At 42.6% G+C, this 19,163-nt stretch overlaps 1 protein-coding gene across 4 annotated transcripts in view; it reads right to left on the reverse strand.

Moving 5' to 3' along the window:
• Positions 1-11,988: 11,988 nt before the first annotated feature.
• The window catches only part of LOC130117211 (pikachurin), a 72,946-nt gene continuing 65,771 nt past the window's right edge, over positions 11,989-19,163 (reverse strand). For 2 of the 4 annotated variants that reach the window (XM_056285399.1, XM_056285389.1), the window contains 6 exons: positions 18,831-18,854; positions 18,484-18,562; positions 16,961-17,104; positions 16,269-16,352; positions 13,457-13,560; positions 11,989-13,361 (listed from right to left, as the gene is read on the reverse strand). In XM_056285399.1, the coding sequence (XP_056141374.1) occupies positions 13,210-13,361; positions 13,457-13,560; positions 16,269-16,352; positions 16,961-17,104; positions 18,484-18,562; positions 18,831-18,854 (587 nt within the window). In that variant the 3' untranslated portion in view covers positions 11,989-13,209. The remainder of the gene's footprint in view (positions 13,362-13,456; positions 13,561-16,268; positions 16,353-16,960; positions 17,105-18,483; positions 18,563-18,830; positions 18,855-19,163) is intronic. The other 2 variants (XM_056285407.1, XM_056285418.1) reach the window with 1 other exon arrangement.

The raw sequence follows: 19,163 nt of genomic DNA on the forward strand, positions 1-19,163 counted from the left end.
GACAGAGGAATACTTTTAGTTAGTCAACTCAGCAGGCCATCTACTCACATATGAAAAATTCCTTAACATTTATAATTTTCCTGTCAGTCCAAAGGATTATGCTGTTGTGTTTGATGCAATCCCTTCTGGAGCCAAAATGTTATTATCATCTGTGCCCAAAGGAGAAGTTTGTGTGATTCCTTCCTTAGACCCTATTAACATTTATATTGATGCTGAATGTCCTTTACTAAGTGTCAAAGCTACTAACCAGCACATAAGGAATATTATTCTTAGGGAAACAGTTATTGCTGCCGCCGCTGTTTTCTTTCTTTCTTTTTTTCTTTTGGAATAACATATCTGACAACATTCAGTGGAAATGGTCATGGCTTCTCTCAAAAAAAAAAACTTGTTAACTAACAAAGTTAAAGAAGTGTCATTCAAAATAATGCACCGTTGCTACCCTGTTAAGACCTACTTTTCTAGATATAGGATTGATATTGATAGCTGTAGCTTTTGTAGAAATGAGGATGAATCCTTAACTCATCTTTTCTGGGAATGTACATATAGCGGTGTCTTCTGGACTGATGTTAATAACTTCATACATAGCAAAATCACTAACTTCAATGTGAAAATGGAGTAACTAAAGATGACCTTAATAATGTCCAATTTTTACATATGATTAATCTTCTTTTAATTTTTGGTGAATATTATATCCATACCAGCAAATCTCTGCCCGTAAACCCAACTTCTTTATCTTCAAAGCCATTTTTAACCGATATTTAGATACTCTCAAATTTAGCAAACACCGTAAAGCCATCAAAACTAAAAAAAATTGTGAAACTATTTTGTCTCCCTGAAAATACAGTACTGAGCCCCCCAGTTTATACCATTTCATTTTACACAACCTTTGCTTTTTTTTGTTGTTGTTGATTTTTTTCCTTTTCGAGTATGCTTTGTTTTCTTTGTATCCTGCTGTTCATTTGTATATACATACATTGTACTATTTGAATTGTACTGATTTTTGATTAATAAAAAGTGGAAAAAAAATGTCTCCCTGCATTTCTGGCATTTCCTGGTCTGACTGACAGGAAGTGATGTGCTGACTAACAGGAAGTGAAAGCATTAGAAAGCAGTAATTAACATTACAAAATAACAACATGTCTTGTAGACATCACACCATTATTGATCTACCCACCTATATCACAGGCAGCAATGTTCACTAAAATACCTGGTGTCATGGTTTAGAGTGTGTAAGTTGATGCTTTTCATTGTGGTTTTCAACGGGACACCTTCCTTCATGTATTAGCTAAGTTACGCACAGAACATGCATGAAAAACTGTTCATAGCACAGAAAGAGAGAAATGACTTCACCTTCTCTAGTGTTTCTCAGTTCTCAGACAGCTCTCCTTGTCAGTTTTCCAACCTATATGGCGATTTGGACGATTTAGGATTTATTTTCATTAAGCTTCAGAGAGCTTTGTGACATACCACATTTGACATACTGCATTTGGCGAGGCTGCAAGGTATTCAGCAGCCAACATGAGGGATAGAAAGCCGTGGCAGGACAGAGGGCGCCCGGACTTGACGATATTGACAACTTGACAGTATTAATTAAGCATACAATGATATCAAATCCTGTTTATTCTCTAATAAATGAGTTTGATGATTAGTAAAAGTCATCACATCAATAAGAAATATAAAAAAGTTTTGTGTGTGTGGGTGGTGTGTGTGTGTGTGTGTGTGTGTGTGTGTGTGTGTGTGTGTGTGTGTGTGTGTGTGTGTGTGTGTATGTGTGTGTGAATTAGTGGATGGTGTAGTATTGATTGCCCCAATTTAGACAAAGTGGCACCATCTACTATTAACAGCAAATAATATCAGGGATAAAAAGATGAGATGGTGCAGTGTAATGGTAAAGCAAGGCTTAAAGCTACTTGACATTATATCACTGCTATAAGATTAACTTTTGATTGTAAAAGCTCTCAAAACACTTTCAATCAACTCGAGTTTCTAGGATATTGGCTTTCAGAACTACTTGCATTATTGGACACAAAGCGGCTAAACCTGAATTTTGTGTGTGTGTGTGTGTGTGTGTGTGTGTGTGTGTGTGTGTGTGTGTGTGTGTGTATGTACATGTTTAGCTATCCTTGTGCGGACATTTGGTCCGCACAGGATAGCAAAACCTGACAGGACATACCTTGTGCGGACCTCTGAAAGGTCCGCACAAGGAAAAGGGTCTATTTTAGGGTTAGGAGTTGGTTTTAGGGTTACGGTTAGAATTAGGGTTAGGTTAAGATTAGGGTAAGGGTTAGGGTTAGGCATGTAGTTTGCGTGGGTAATGTTAGGGTTAAGGGCTACGAAATGAATGTAATCAATGAGGGGTCTGCACAAGGATAGTGAGACAAGACAGTGTGTGTGTGTGTGTGTGTGTGTGTGTGTGTGTGTGTGTGTGTGTGTGTTTGACAGAATAATTGCACCCTGATAAATAAATGTAATTCAATTTAAATCTTCACAGCCCCCCTCCCCAACACACATGCAAACATTTATAACCACAATCTGAATGAGAATCTGTTTTAATTGGCCAATAAATCCACCCATACAAGGAATTTAAGAATAACTAAACCCTCCACCATTTTAGAGAGTTTGCTGACATATACAGGTTAAAAACTATGTATGTAAGGTTACAAACAAGACAGGCTGGTTTTGGTACTCTTCGGTGTAAGCATAGCAGGATAAACACAGCCGCAGATAATAACATTAATAATGGATCTGTTTGATTTAGGAGTACAAAGATCAGCCTGGCATGTTTGTAACCTTTACATGGTTCTTAACCTGTAGATGTCAGTTTCTACTACTTTTGGCGGCTCCCGTTAAGGGTTGCCACAGCGGCTCATTGGTTTCCATTTCTTCCTGTCCTCTGCATCTTCCTATCACACCAGCCACCTGCATATCCTCCCTCACCACATCCATAAAGGTTAATGCTAGATCCAATGGGGTGTAAGTACGGAAGTAGACATGATTGGTTGTTGCGTCAGCAAATAGCACGGAACCTCGAAGCGCACTGACTGTCAGACCGACAGACAGAGCAATAGTTGGGGCGAATTAACTTAACGTTAGTTAGTTAGTTAGCTAGTTTAGTTTAGGAACAGCGGGAAACAGTAGATTGACGTTAGACGCAACTCGGGCTTTCTGCCCTTGCACACGTTCACTCGTCCAGAACCCCCCCCCAAAGGGGGTCCTGAGCCTGTAGCCTCGCTCCTTAGGCGCAGCTCAGGCCTTCGGCCCTCGCACCTTTACTAACCAACTCTATGTCAACATGGATTGTAAATAACGCACAGCTAAATAACTATAAAGCTAGCGATAAACAATGCTAGCTAGCAACATAATCCATGATGCCATATGTAGTCGAAGGACCCCGAGTCAATGTTTCAGTGCGCATCATTTGTTTCAAATCAGTGCACTTCGAGGTTCCGCGCTGTCTATTGGATGACGCAACAGCCAATCACGGCCACTTCCGTGTCTACACTGGTTGGATCTAGCATCAACCATCCATAAACCTCCTCTTTGGCCTTCCTCTTTTCCTCTTCCCTGCCAGATCCATATTCAGCATCCTTCTCCCAATATACCCAGCATCTCTCCTCCACACTTGTCCAAGCCATCTCAATCTTTTTTCATTTTTTTCTTTTTTGGACCCCCCCCCCCTTTTCTCCCCCTCAGAATTGTACTTGGCCAATTACCCCACTTTCCAAGCCGTCCCAGTCACTGCTCCACTCCCTCTGCCGATCCGGGGAGGGCTGCAGATTACCATGCCTCCTCCAATATATGTAGAGTCACCAGCCGCTTCTTTTCACCTGACAGTGAGGAGTTTCGCCAGGGGGACTTAGTGCGTGGGAGGATCACGTTATTCCCCCTGGTGCCCCCGCCCCGAACAGGCACCCGACCAACCAGAGGAGGCGCCAGTGAAGTGACCAGGACACATTCCCATATCCAGCTCCCCACCCGCTGACACAGCCAAATGTGTCTGTAGGTACGCCCAACCAAGCCGGAGGTAACATGGGGATTCGAACCGGCGATCCCCGTGTTGGTAGGCAACAGAATAGACTGCTACGCTACCCAGATGCCAAAGCCATCTTAATATTGCCTCTCTTGCTTTGTCTCCAAACCATCCAACCTGAGCTGTCCCGCAAATATGATCGGATCCTGTCCTTCTTCATCACTCCCAATGAAAATCTTAGCATCTTCAACTCTGCCACCTCCAGCTCTGCCTCCTGTCTTTTCATCAGTGCCACTGTCTCCAAACCAGCTGGTCTCACAACCATTTTGTAAACCTTCCCTTTAACTCTTGCTGGTACCCTTCGGTCGCAAATCACTCCTGACACTCTTCTCCACCCACGCCACCCTGCCTGCACTCTCTTCTTCACCTCTCCATTACTTTGGACAGTTGGCCCCAAGTACTTAAACTCATACGCCTGTGTCACCTCTACTCCTTGCATCCTCACCATTCCACTGTCCTCCCACTCATTCATGCATATGTATTCCATCTTGCTCCTAATGACTTTCATTCCTCTTCTCTTCAGAGCATACCTCCACCTCTCCAGGCTCTCTTCAGCCTGCACCCTACTCTCGCTACAGATCATAATGTCATCCACAAACATCATAGTCCACGGAGACTCTTGCCTGATCTCGTCCGCCAACCTGTCCATCACCATTGCAAACAAGAAAGGGCTCAGAGCTGATCATTGATGTAATCCCACCTCCACCTTGAACCCATCTGTCATTCCAACCGCACACCTCACCAATGTCACACTTCCCTCATACATATCCTGCACCACTCCTACATATGCAACTCTCAACTTCCTCATACAATACCACACCTCCTCTCTCAGCACCCTGTCATATGCCTTCTCTAAATCCACAACTCATTAAACTCATTAAAACGACCTGGGTTTGAGTTGCTCTTTAATTTGTTGGATTGCTCAAATCCAAGACAAGACAACACAGCATCATAAAAAGACAGTGTGCTGTATCTAAGTAGGCAAGAGAAATAAAGAAGGTAGACGAGAGCGTCTCTTCAATGAAGTACACATCGTATATAAAGTGTGTGCAAAAAAATGAAGATTATATTAAAAAGACAGAAGAGATGTTATCTCCCAAGTGTACAAATGTTCTCACACTTGAGAATATTTTACTGGTAAGAAATTTATCAACAGAAATACAGATTAGAGGTTGTCCGAGTGGCATGGCGGCCCATTCCATTGTTTACCAACACAGGGATCCCGGTTCGAATCCCTGTGTTACCTCCAGCTTGGTCGGGCGTCCCTACAGACACAATTGGCTGTGTCTGCGGGTAGGAAGCCAGATGTGGGTATGTGTCCTGGTCGCCGCACTAGCACATCCTCTAGTCTGTCGGAACACCTATCGGGGCGGGGGGGGGGGACTGGGGGGAATAGCGTGATCCTCTCACGTAGTACTACTTGTCCCTGGTGAAACTCCTCGCTGTTAGGTGAAAAGAAGTGGCTGGTGACTCCACATGTATCGGAGGAGGCATGTGGTAGTCTGCAGCCCTCCCCGGATGGGTAGAGGGAGTGGAGCAGCAACCGGGGCGGCACAGAAAAGTGGGGCAATTGGCCAGATACATTTGGGGAGAAAATAAAGGGGAGGTAATAAAGATAATAATAAAAAAGAAATACAGCTAAGAATATTTTCCGGAGTAAATATTAAGAATAAATTTATAATTTGTACCACCAAATTGTGACTATGAGTAGTTACCCAAGTAATACTGGAAACAGATTCGTGCTATCAGCAGTAGAGTGCTGATTTCTGTTAATGAGCTTGGTGGTGTTGCAGGGCAGAAAGACAAGAGTTATGGGGTTTAGCAGAGGGATCTTCAGAGCTGCGTTAATTGGCGTAGAGGCAACAGAGCAGAGGAATGAGGACGTACCCGTGAGAAGCACCCGACACTGCGCTCTGAGTTTTGCTAGCTCAGCCTCATATGTTTTCCCATCTGTCAGGAAGAAAGTGATGCGTCAGCTAGAAAAGCTTGGTCTATGGCAGTCTGGTATGATGATGTTGAATGTAAAGCTGAATTTCATCAACTGTATTCCTGTCTATCCGCAGGCTGTCCACATGTCAAAGAAAGTAATGCAGGCCCAAGTTGACCACACCCTCCACAGATCTGCTGGCTCTGCAGGCAAACTGCAGTGGACACAGCTTTGGATCTTGGCCTCACCACTTACAACATAAAGGAAATATACTCAGCAATATGGTTAATCAACCATGACAAAGCTGTGTGTTCATTTTTATTCAAGAACACTTAGCTGACTTGCTAAAGCACATGATGGCAGCACCTTGCAACAGGTGCTGCCCCAAGGCCTGGGAGGCATTACCCAGCTGGCTGACAATAGTTACCATATGGTTTTAATTATAAGAAACCATCTATACACTGCTTCTGCAAACCACTTCAACTGCTTTTTTTTCAGTTTCAGTACATGCACTTAAGTATTATAATAATTCAAACATCAACAACACCAATATAAACCTCAATGAACATTTGAGGTGTTTTGCTGAAGCAGTAGTTTATGCCTGTTTAAAATAAATTGGAGGAGTGGCACCCCTGACAACGTAAGAAGAAATAAGTCAAATTATTTAGTGCGTTATTAATGGTTTTAGTCATTGAAACCATTGCATAGCATTTATGTTCTTTACATACATTTTTTACATACATACTTAACTTATAAACCAACCTAAAACATCTTGTAAAAGATATTTCCCTGTACAAAGATTACAAACTACGGATGCTTATCTTTATAAAGGACAGAAGGTCGTCATCAAAGCCCAATCAAACATTTTAGTAAAATCAAACATTTTAGTAAAAGGTACTTAGGTTTATTTCTTTACACTGTAGTAATCTAATGACATTCACTGAGAGTTATGTCCTACAAAGACACCCATGCTGCTCTCTAGTTCTCAGTGTGGCTGCCATTTGACATCAATGTCTGTCTCCAGTTTCCTTTCTAATTTGTGGTCATACTGTAAAAACAGAGTATAAACTCGGGGTGCCTGGGTAGTGTAGCAGTCTATTCTGTTGCCTACCAACACGGGGATTGCCAGTTCGAATCCATGTGTTACCTCCGGTTTGGTCGGGCATCTCTACAGACACATGTGGCTGTGTCTGCAGGTGGGAAGCCAGATGTGGGTATGTGTCCTGGTCGCTGCACTAGCGACTCCTCTGGTCGGCCGGGGCATCTGTTCAGGGGGGAGGGGGAACTGGGGGGGGGGCAGCGTGATTCTCCCACGTGCTACGTCCCCCTGGCAAAACTCCTCACTGTCAGGTGAAAAGAAGCGGCTGGTGACTCCACATGTATCGGAGGAGGCATGTAGAAGTCTGCAGTCCTCCCAGGATCAGCAGAGGGGCTGGAGCAGTGACCGGGACAGCTCAGAAGAGTGGGGTATTGGCCAAGTACATCCATCCATCCATTATCCAAGCTGCTCATCCCACCTAGGGTCGCGGGGATGCTGGAGCTCATCTCAGCAGCCACCAGGCAGCAGGCGGGGAGACACCCCGGACAGGCTCCCAGTCCATCACAGGGCTGGCCAAGTATGACTGGGTCATAACTGTGTATCAATCAATCAATCAATCAATCAAGTTGCATTTTATATAGCGCTTTTCTATCTACAACAGCCACTCAAAGGTGCTTTACAATTAATTAATTCACACACACACACACACACACACACACACACACACACACACACACACACACATACACACACACACACACACACACACACATCACACACACACACGAGTCCCTTGCACTTTTTCGTAGAACTTGTATCTAGCAAATATATTTTTCTTTGGCATAACGTATGCTTCATATAATAAGATGTATAATAAGAACTTAGCAGTGTATAATATATAAAATGTACCTCAGTGCACAAATAAGAATTGAAAAAACACGCAATTAATCGAGAAATATGGCTTGAAATGGTGTTTTAAAAAAGACAACTATTTTTGTGCCCGCATGGTTGGTTATGCCAAAATCAAATGCCACAAGTGTCCACACAGGCTGGCTGAATAGATGAGTTGTACTCTAACTTACAGTGATGCATCGTCAATCTGACCTATTTTCAAAACACAACAGAGTCATGTCAGTGTTGCATAACAATCAGTTCACGCCTGATTTGAAAGCTGAAGTCAATACTCCTGGCTCAACATGAATGGGATATTGAGGGACAAACATGAACCCTTTTAAAAGGCGAGACAGGCACACTGCTGCACACATTCACAAGCACACACACAAACACATTATACAATCTGACATTAATTTCAGCAGAACATGGGGAAATGTTGCACTGGCTACAATTATGACTACAACTCCATGTACTTCTAAGCTACTGGCTAAACCGAATGACAGTCTAAGATGGGCAAGGATGAAGGTCAAACCAAGTAAAAGTTAGGGGAGAGTAGCGCAGGAGAGTTTTCACACCAATGAGGAGATAATTCCCTCTGTAGATGGTACGGCTCTTCTTTAAGTTACAGGAAGTAAGGCTGCAAGTTGAGAAAGGTCATTGTGCAAGGCATTAGAAGCACTGAGGGGTCATTAGCACCTGGCAAATTGGAATTGTAGCGCTTGCAATTTGGATTGTTTACATGCATAATGTGGCTGTTGACAGAATAAGAGATTGCTGTCACCGAGGTGGAGAAATGAGAGAAGATGGCTAGGAAATGGTTAGGAGTGCTACTGTTTCTAAGTAGTGTAGCTTTTATATGGTAAGTGAATTTTGGAGCTACTGTTGACTAGTTTTGACAGAGGAATTCAAGTATGACTGAAGATGACTCTGACTGGCTTTAGAGATTTGCAAGTTGAGGCTGCAGCACCACAGGGGGAAATAATGAGGGCATGGAGCCCAAGGGAGGCAGTCCAATGGGCCAAGGGGGAACTTGAACAGTGAAATTAAAGGGCAAGTTCAAAGGGGAAGAGCGATTTGGATCCCATGAAGCATGGAAATCTTGGAGTAAGGCTACAGGAATGGAGAGAAAGTACATGGTTGCTGCTCAGATTTGGCAGCAGGAGGAAGCTGATCAGCATGCAAGGGCAGCTTCACAGGCAAAACAAGGTCATTGGATGAGTTGGAATAATGAGAGGCGGCAGGTAGTCTGGCAAATATAGTTTAATGACTAAATCACTGGACATTATAGCATCAACACAGGCGATGCACGATTCCATATGAAACTTTGATTCCATATATGATTCCATATGAAACTTTACCGAAAGTTACTCGGTCTCTTTCTGCCAATGTAAATCGATGGACATAGCCAGGAAACACCCCTCTCTTGTCCCTAAAAGTACTTTTCTATAAATGAGTGATGTTCATCATATGTGGATTTGCATTGGTGGTTTGCATCACTAACCTACAGTTGGTGTGAGTCTTGAACTGCACCCAAAACCATCAGACAGACTTGGAACTGCATCTCTCCAGCTGACAACAAATTACCATATGACAATCAGGTTCTCACTTTGATGACCTGTCGATGTTATCTCTACCCAAGGACCAATTGCCCACAAGGCGCGTGCTGGACACACTGCCTTTGTGAATGGCCAATTCCAAACCTCAGCATCCACCTCATTGTTGCCCTTCTCTTTTCAGCCGTCAATTGGTTTCACAAGCCCGAACTCAAGTTCATGTTGATTTAGTCATCATTGCCAGAAGTCAACCAACCTTCTAAAAACCCTCTTCTTCCACGTGGCACCAAGCACTCTCAGATCCACTCCTGACATCAGTCGACAGCCCTGTCGCTTCATCCGTGGACTAGTAAAGCCATCTCTGCTAGATCTGACTGGCACTGTATTAGGTAGTCCAGGAATAAGATTATCATGTTCTTCCCTGTTGTCTCGCCTGCCTTCTGTTTCTCCATAATAACAGCTTAAACGCTGCCTATACCAACTACTAGAGATTAATTAATCTTGTGGGTCATATTGATGGGCTACTTTTAGTCTCATATTCAAATACTGTCTGCTCATGCATAAATTTATCCGCAAATTTCATTCATTTCCCAAATTCATTTGCTGTATTCATACATTCATTTTCCCTGTTTATTTTCTCCAGTTAATTTTCTTATTTGATTTCTTTCCATTTACTTTCCATTTACTTATTATAGATTTGTAATTTAGATACAGTCACAGATACAGTTCCACTTCTGGTGTGGAAAGATGGTGGCATGAATTCATGTTTGCAGCAGCCTCACCCAATACCGGTGTGGGAAAGATGGCAGCGCAAACTTACGTTTGCGGCGGCCCCACCCAGTACCATCCACGCAGTGTCTTTGTCCATGTCTGCATCTAAGTTTGTGTCTTCGTTTGATGGCTGGGAGAGCTGATGCTGAACTGGCTGGGAGAGCTTGGGTCTGCTGCGTCCTGTGGGCCCAGGAACCACGGCCCTGCCCAGAGTTGCATCTGAAGAGGAAACATCGTGGGCTATCTGACAGGACGCGGAAGTGGGGCAGGCTAATGTAACTGCTAGCTCATGCAGACCGGCAGTTCCGATAACACCGAGGGAATCTGGCCTCACCTAGCGTTGACTATGTTTTTAGTGTCGTCATGTGGAGTGCGGGGAGGTGTGTCTAAGGTATCTGGCTGGGAGAGTTAGTGCTGGATCGGGTGAGGGAGCCTGGTCTGCTGCGTCCAGTGGGCCCAGGGACCACAGCTCTGCCCGGTGCTGCGGGCACAGTTTGTAGTTTTGGGGTATGTGTTTTTGTCTTTGTGTTGCATTGCCGTGGGCTGGGAGAAATAATTTGTTTCAAATAAACGAGTGAACAAACAAAGACATAAAGTGTTCATGATTCATGTGAGACATGATTTAGAATTTAGGAGATCGAGGCTTAGAGAACTCACAAACCTCAGATTATGTGATTCATCATACAGGCCCGAGTGAGAAATCGTCACTACGGGCAACTCGGTGCCCCATATCAATTAACTCTAAATTCTAATCGATTAATTGACTTCCAAATTCAGGTGTTCACTGAGATTATGATATCAAAACACTACACAGATTTATGGAGATTTATGCCAGCTCTGTCTGAATGCAAGGAACACGTTCCAAAGTTGGTTAAATGAGGTTTTTCCATCATGGATTGTTGGATAGTTGTTTTTTTTGGGGGGGGGGGGGTTTGTAGCCCTCTAAATATCAGCACAAGGGATTTACCATGAGATCGATCCTGTGTATAATTGAACCACACATCATGCAGTGAATAGTATGTTTGATGAGTGCTATATAAATAAAGGCTATTATCATATTTACATATACTTTTAGTATCAGAGACAAAAGGTCCACCAAAGATGGTGTATGATGCCACACAATGCCCTATTTGCAACAGAGCCTCCACAGGCTTTTGGTGAGACAAAGTAGATTATTTAGTTCTCTGAGGTTGAAAATAAAACCCCTCACCAAGTAAAGATAAATGTATTTGATGGGATGCTGCATTTTCACGTCACTCTTTTGGGGATAGAAAAAGCTGGTACAATACTACCACTTAGTGGTGAAAAAAAAAGATTGGTTAGAAACATCAGAATCACTTAACGCAGCAGCTTCACAAGGTGATTCACTTTAGATATCCAAGTGACTTATGTATTTCAAAGCCTTGCTACTATAATACTGAATTACAGTCACCTGATCTGTCAAGATACAGTTAGTGTTTGTTTTCTTTTTTGACGGTAAAAGGGTAAAAATGCAGCAGAGTACACCAACAGTTATGTTGATCAATCTGATAATTATTGTCTTATAATTCAGAAAGCTTAACTGATATCTCAGGAGAAAAAAAATCATTTTTAATCCTGTGATAATCAAACACCAGTGGAACACCAATGAGCTGTTAAAAGAAGTTGAATTCAAAGCAGTTTGAAAAAGCCAAGATGAACCAACAGACAAGGTTTTAAACTTTTTTTATTCCAAATAATTTTAATTCATGAACAGTCTTTTTTTTTTGACATTGAGAATACAGTGTTACCTTTTTGTACTTAACAAAACATTCTCACAAGAACAGAAAAAGAGAGACTGCAAAAGATTTCATGAAATGTGAACAAGGTGGAGCATTCTCAGAATGTCCCTTTGAGAAGTGATGCAGGAAGCCTCGGCCTGGTCACTACACTAAGCTTTGAGGCATGCAACTACACAACCCATAGGTTATTGTTCTACGTTTGTTGGTCTGAGAAGAAGCTACAACACAACCCAACTCAAAGGCTGAGGTATACTGTACAGTGCATCCTGTCAAATTACAGTAAACCGTTGTCACACGAACCCTGCTTTAAACACTTTGCTGATTACGGCGTCGACATAAACTATGGATCAGCCGATGCTGAGGATTTCATGTGAGCAGCATCCGAGGGATCGAGATGAAGACATTACGTGGATGCTTTGAGAAGAATCTGTGCTGATTTGTGTAGGAAGGACGAAAAGTTCAATGCAGTCGAAATCTTAACACCTCAAAATTAGCATCTTTTAAAGAACCAACATAGTAGATTAAAAGTCTAATTACTGACAAACAAAAATATAACACAAAGAATAACAAAAAAAGAGAGACAAGAGTACAGCAAACAAAACTAGAAAAAAAACAGAAAATCTGGTACTCAAATCAGCCCAACAGCCTCTATGAAATGTTCATCTATACCAACTGCTGTAGGACGTTCCTGATGCAAGTCTGTTCTTCAAGCAATCAAACAGACTGACAGTAGAAAAAAAGGTAAAAACAGAGCAACCTGTGGAAAAGCATGTCCCTCATAGGGTTTCTCAAAGGGTTTCCCTCTTTTAGTACAATATTAACTTTATATTCTTCTTTCATAGAGCACTTGTGCTTTTGGTAATTGTCTTTTGTATTTTGGTGAACTTTGGTCATTTTAGCTGCAGCCATTCGTTGAATATTTTCTTCCCCAGGGTAATTCATTCAGTTGTTGAAGGTGTTACAAAAGTCCTTGCAATTGATATGTTGACAAGGTATGAGTTGGTTTGACAACTGATTCAGGCTCTGCACATTCCAAACACTATATTTCCACTGTCTCTTAACAGTTATTTGACTGATAACATTTCAGTATTCGATTTGTACACCCTTCACTGCCAAGGTCATTTAAGTATTTTTATTTTTTTTTTTAACTGGTCCTGGTAGGTCAGCTTCAAGATGACAAATTCGTTGGCAAAGACGTCCGCTCATGTTGGACCGTTGTCTGCTCGGCACAAGGTTCAGTTGGAGCAGGTGTTGATGTTTTTACCGTCAGCAGCATCCTCCACTAATGCCAGGTGATAGTCAGTGGAGAGTGTGAAGTGCGACACACAGCCAACCAAGCCGCCCATGTACTGTCTGTTTGTGTGCAGAGCTATCTCCTTCATGCCACCTTCCAAGGGAAGAGATAGAGACAATAGACATTACCACTAATTTATCAATTATTTATAGACACATATAGCGTCATCAGTTGTGAGCTCCACCTACCAACATAGAGTGGGCCGTTGATATTGAGTTGTCTCATCTTGCCAGGTGACTTGCCTGTCTTCGCTCCATAGTCGTCCGCTGTTAGCTTCCCTGACTGGCCATCCCTGGGAAGATGAGATAGCAAAGGCTTTAAAGGAAACCATCCATCCATCCATCCATTATCCAAACCGCTTATCCTGCTCTCAGGGTCACAGTGATGCTGGAGTCTATCCCAGCAGTCATTGGGCAGCAGGCGGGGAGACACCCTGGACAGGCCGCCAGTCCATCACAGGGCCCACGCCCACACACACACACACACACACACCTAGGGACAATTTAGTATGGCCAATTCACCTCACCTACATGTCTTTGGACAGTGGGAGGAAACCGGGCACCTGGAGGAAATCCATGCAGACACGGGGAGAACATGCAAACTCCACACAGAGGATGATCCAGGACAACCCCCCAAGGTTGGACAACCCCGGGGCTCGAACCCAGGACCTACTTACTGTGAGGTGACTGCACTAACCACTGTGCCACCCTAAAGTAAACCAGTCATAACCTTATGCATTGGATGCACAGATATGTTTTACAATTCCTGGAACTGTAGGTGCATTTAAAAAAAAAAATTTAAGACAGTGCCCTAAAAACTGCTGCAGAGAAACAACCAAGTTATGCCTATAACACTGTAGTGTCAGTCCAAACATCCGCCAAACTCCTATCAACATACAAGAATGGATGAATTATCATATTGCGGTGAGAGTCAAAATAATCAAAAGAGGCCACTAAGTTGTTGTACCGGCTGCCTTTTAAGTCCTAGCGTTGTTGCTTGATAGTGACCTCTCTCGCGGTTTTCGATTTTAATCACCTGTGACAGCAATCTCATGGGACATGAGGATATTTATCTAAACTCACTGATATGAGGGTCATGGTCATAGACAAACAATACCACCATTATCAAATTTAGCTCATTTGGTCATGTTGTACACCAGTGAATCTACCCAAGTACAATGAGCCACATTAAAGCTTTGTGAAATGGATTTTTTTTTACATGTTCCTTAATTTTCAACCGAGTAGTAAGTGGCAGACAGCTTATTATGTGGCAGGAGATGGACCCTACATTATGGCTGCAAATGGGAGTTGCAATATCAAATGAAAGCAAGGCACAATTATGTCACTTTTTTTTTTTTTGTGTTTTTTCCCCTCGTTTTCTCCCCAATTGTACATGGCCAATTACCCTATTTTCCGAGCCAGCCCGGTCACTGCTCCACCTCTCTACCAATCTGGGGACGGCTACAGACTACCACATGCCTCCTCCGATATACGTATGTAGCATCGCCAACCGCTTCTTTTCACCTGAGAGTAAGGAGTTTCGTCAGGGGGACGTAGCACATGGGAGGATCACGCTATTCCCCCCAGTTCCCCTTCCCCCTCGAACAGGCGCCCTGACTGACCAGAGGAGGGGCTAGTGCAGTGACTAGACACATACCCACAACCAGCTTCCCACCCGCAAATACAGCCAATTGTGTCTGTAGGGATGCCCGACCAAGCCAGAGGTAACATGGGGATTTGAACCGGCGATCCCCATGTTGGTAAGCAACAAAATAGACTGCTATGCTACCTGGATGCCCACTATGTCACATTTTACTGAAAAAAGTGAAGGTGTTATTCAATTTAGTTCAATTCAATTCAATTTATTGTCATTAAACACAATATGGGAAGCACATGTTAAAAATGAAATAAGGGCTGTGGCTTCGCCAAACAGTGCAAGACAGACATAGACAAATACAGCAAACACAGGATAAGATATACACAGATGAAGACCAAAAGCTAAAAATAAGTTAAAAAAGAGCATGAGTACAAAAATATTTAAAAATATCGACAGACATTCAGTGGGGTAGCCAGGTTCAGGTGAGCAACAGCTTGGGGAAAGAAGCTGTTTTTGAGCCTGGTAGTGCAGGCTCTGAGGCTCCTGTAGCGCCTCCCAGAGTGCAGGGGGGAGAACATTCCATGGTTGGGGTCGATGGGCTCTCTGCTGATGCTGAGACCCCTTCGAAGGCAGCGTTTGTGATAAATGTCTTTTATGGCTGGGAGCTGGGTACCAGTGATATGCTGGACTGGCGTAACGACCCGCTGCAGAGCTTTCTGGTCTACTGAGGTGCAGTTGCCATACCACACTGAGATGCAGCTGATCAGGATGCCCTCTATGGTGCAGTGGTAGAAGTTGGTGAGAATTTTGGGAGATAGACAGGCACTCCTCAACCTACTCAGGAAATGCAGGCTTGTTGGGCCTTTTTCACAAGGGCCTGGGTGTTTGATGTCCAGGAGAGTTCCTCGTTGATGTGGACTCCAAGGAATTTAAAGCTGGAGACACGTTCCACTTCCACCCTATTGATGTGTATGGGGGAATGACTGCAGCTTCTAGACATGCTGAAGTCCACAATCAGCTCCTTTATCTTCTGCACATTGAGAATCAGATTGCTGGTAGTGCACCATGATGTCAGGTGCTGAATCTTGTCCCTGTAGGCCGTCTCATCATTGTTGGAGATACGGCCAATGACTGTGGTATCATCCACAAACTTAACTATTATATTTGAAGGATGAGTTGGCAGGCAGTCATGGGTAAAGAGGGAAAAAAGGAGGGGGCTCAGAACACAGCCTTGAGGGGCACCTGTGTTGAGGATCAGGGTGGAAGAGGTGCGGTCCCCTAACTTAACAGACTGAGGTCTGTTGGTCAGGAAGTCCAGGGTTCAGTTACAGAGGGAGGGGTTGAAGCCAAGGGAGAGGAGTTTGGGGGTTAGTTTGCTGGGGTTAGTTTGGTGTTATTGTTTACCTGACAGCTTTGACTCTGTGCCACCGCCCATCACTAAAGGATCCGTTGACTGTGATGTTAGCCATGCCACTCCCCAGATTATAGCTGGAAATTTAAACACGGTAAACATATGTAATTGTTTCAAACTAAGTTCAATGTTAAGTCCATAACTTCACACAGTAAGTTTGCATTTACAAGAAAACTGACTTATTGTGATGCTTTGATGTTGCATAAAATGTTGCACTGCACATCCACAGACATTTCCTGGTGCTGATGCAAAAGACTCCAATAAAAGTTGCATCTCTATGGTGCAAGGCCTTGGTCTGTTCCTTCACACTGCACTCTGCTACAAGTGCTTAGCTTAGCTCCCTGCAACAATCTGCTGTTTGCACCCCAGTCAAAACAGCAGTTACTGCCTATCCTGACTAAAACTGATACAATAAAATCACCTCCATCTTTGCCACATGAGTAACAATGATCTCGTCTTCCCCTTCTATTTGCTCTAAAAATACTTACTTCATTTAAAAAAAACTCATTCGTTTCTCATCTCTCCTTATTTCTTTAAATTGTACTTCTTATTTGCCTGGCAAAGTCTTCAGATACTTCAAACATTACATACTTTAAATGACTATCCATGAGTAAAAACTGAGAACACACAAGATTACATGAGCCCCCCTTTATTTGTAGTCACTAAGGTATCCAAACACACACACCTGAAGATTAGTGCCCCATCCTGAAGCCCCATAGAGAGGAAGTCACTGTTTGGTCTCATTGGGCTGTCTCCTCGCCACAGCAGCAACCCATCCTTGGCAGTGCTTTTAAAACGCATAAAGAGACTGGTCCTGGCCCCAGACACCCTGAGGAAAGAAAAAGAAAAAAGAAAAAAAAAAGCCAGCCACGCTTAATGAACAGTAGTGAACAGAAATACATTAGTTACATTAGACACCATCCAATCCCTCTTATAACAACCATCATCCATCCTTCTCCGTCTTGCAACTTGGTCACACAGAGGCCAGTGTACAAAGACGAAGATGCAGGCACACACCAAAAAGCAAATAAAAACAAAAACAAAAACAAATATGTCACTGATTGAGACCTGCATATAGATACCAAGAGAAATGTTGATATGGTGATAATGTTTAACCCTCCTTCATCCCTATCAGCTCAACTCAAAACTTTATTGCAGACTCCGGGTCCATAACAGACAAAGACAAGTTAAAAAAAAAAACAAAGCCACAAAAGATAATAACCATTGGTAAAAGATAAATCCATGACAATACATCAAGTAAACACAATAAAAAACATACAAGGAACAAATCAATGTCTGACAAGAAGGCAGCTATACCAATGAACCCACTGTCAGTATTGGTAGCATGTGGCACTGAATCTTATATTAGTTAAACCCATGATGATTACATTATCAGAGTCATTTAGCCGGCAAATAAATTTATACATGAGATTTCTTAGAAGAGCCTGAAAAGTATTGACTCCTGCAGCCACAAACATTTCACTTGCACTACACTATCTAGGTCTTTTTAGTAGTATTCTCATTGCATCATTATAAGCTACTCGAAGCCTCTGTAAGCTTGCTTTTTTGTAGTTCGACCACAGGTGTGCAGTATAAAGTGGTGTACAATATGCTCTGAACAGAGACATCTTCGCACTAACTAAATACATACCAAACTTGCGTGAGAGAGTGTTTGCTTGTGCATACATCATGCGGCATTGCTTATAAATATCACATTGTCTGTCATTTGTTCAGTAATATAGTGCCCAATATATTTCACCTTATTACATACCCCAAGATTATTATCAGACAATTTAAAATCAGGAAATGTTAGAGAATTGTCCTCTGGTTTTGCAGATCATGACAACACTCTTACTGGCATTGTATTTGATATCATGCTCCACATCATACACAGAACATATATCAAGGAGCTGCTGGAGACCAGCGCTACAGGGACTAAGGATGACAAGGTCATCTGCATATATAATATGGTTCACCAAGGTATTACCAATCATGCACCCAGTGTTACAGGCTTTCAACTGCTTGGATAAATCATCAATATATAGATTGTAGAGAACAGAATTCTCCCTTCTCTGACACTAACCCCAAATGGGGCTGAAACACTATTACCCCATTTCACTTGCATAGTCTGGTGGGCATACCAATAAACCAGAATTCTCACAATGTCTTTAGATACGGCTCTTTGACTCAGCATGTTTACAGGCTTACCTTTTCAAGATATCTCTGTTGTCATAGGTCAGGTAGCTTCGGCCGATGAACTGTGGTATTTCGATGGCCTCGGTCACAGCTGGATGGAGGAAAAAAATGAACTTACGTTCTTACACCACTAGATGGCAAAATAAGCATGTATTGCCTTACTCAGGCAAACCAATAAAATGGAAAATCAACTTAGAGCTGGACCACATATAGATTAGAGGGCTACTGAAACCGATTATTAAATTTCAAGATTAGTGTCCAATTTTATTTGTATTGATGTATTGAATTCAGTGGTTTGCATGATATGTATTTGAAAAGACGTGTTCACTTGCTCTTCTCAATAGTGGAACAAAACTTACTATTCAGGCAGTAATTCCCACATTCTGCTCAGCGAAAGCATTAAAAAAGAAAAAGAAATAGGATTAGAAGGGATTAATTTGTTCAATACATTACATTACAGGGCAAAAATGCAGTTTAATTCCAGAGAGTACACAAAAACAGTATATAGGCGGTAAATCTCTTGTGCCATGATAAAAAAAAAGATTATTCCACACATCTATTCATTTAATGCATTTGTCTAATACATTTTTGGGCAAATGGCAAACATACAACATTCTCAGTTATTGTAATTCTGCTCCCATTACACATGTTGCATTTACTGCTTGCTGGCATCACAAGTCTCCCTGCCTGTC

The sequence above is a fragment of the Lampris incognitus genome, chromosome 1 (assembly GCF_029633865.1).
Source record: "Lampris incognitus isolate fLamInc1 chromosome 1, fLamInc1.hap2, whole genome shotgun sequence".
NCBI lineage: Eukaryota > Metazoa > Chordata > Actinopteri > Lampriformes > Lampridae > Lampris > Lampris incognitus.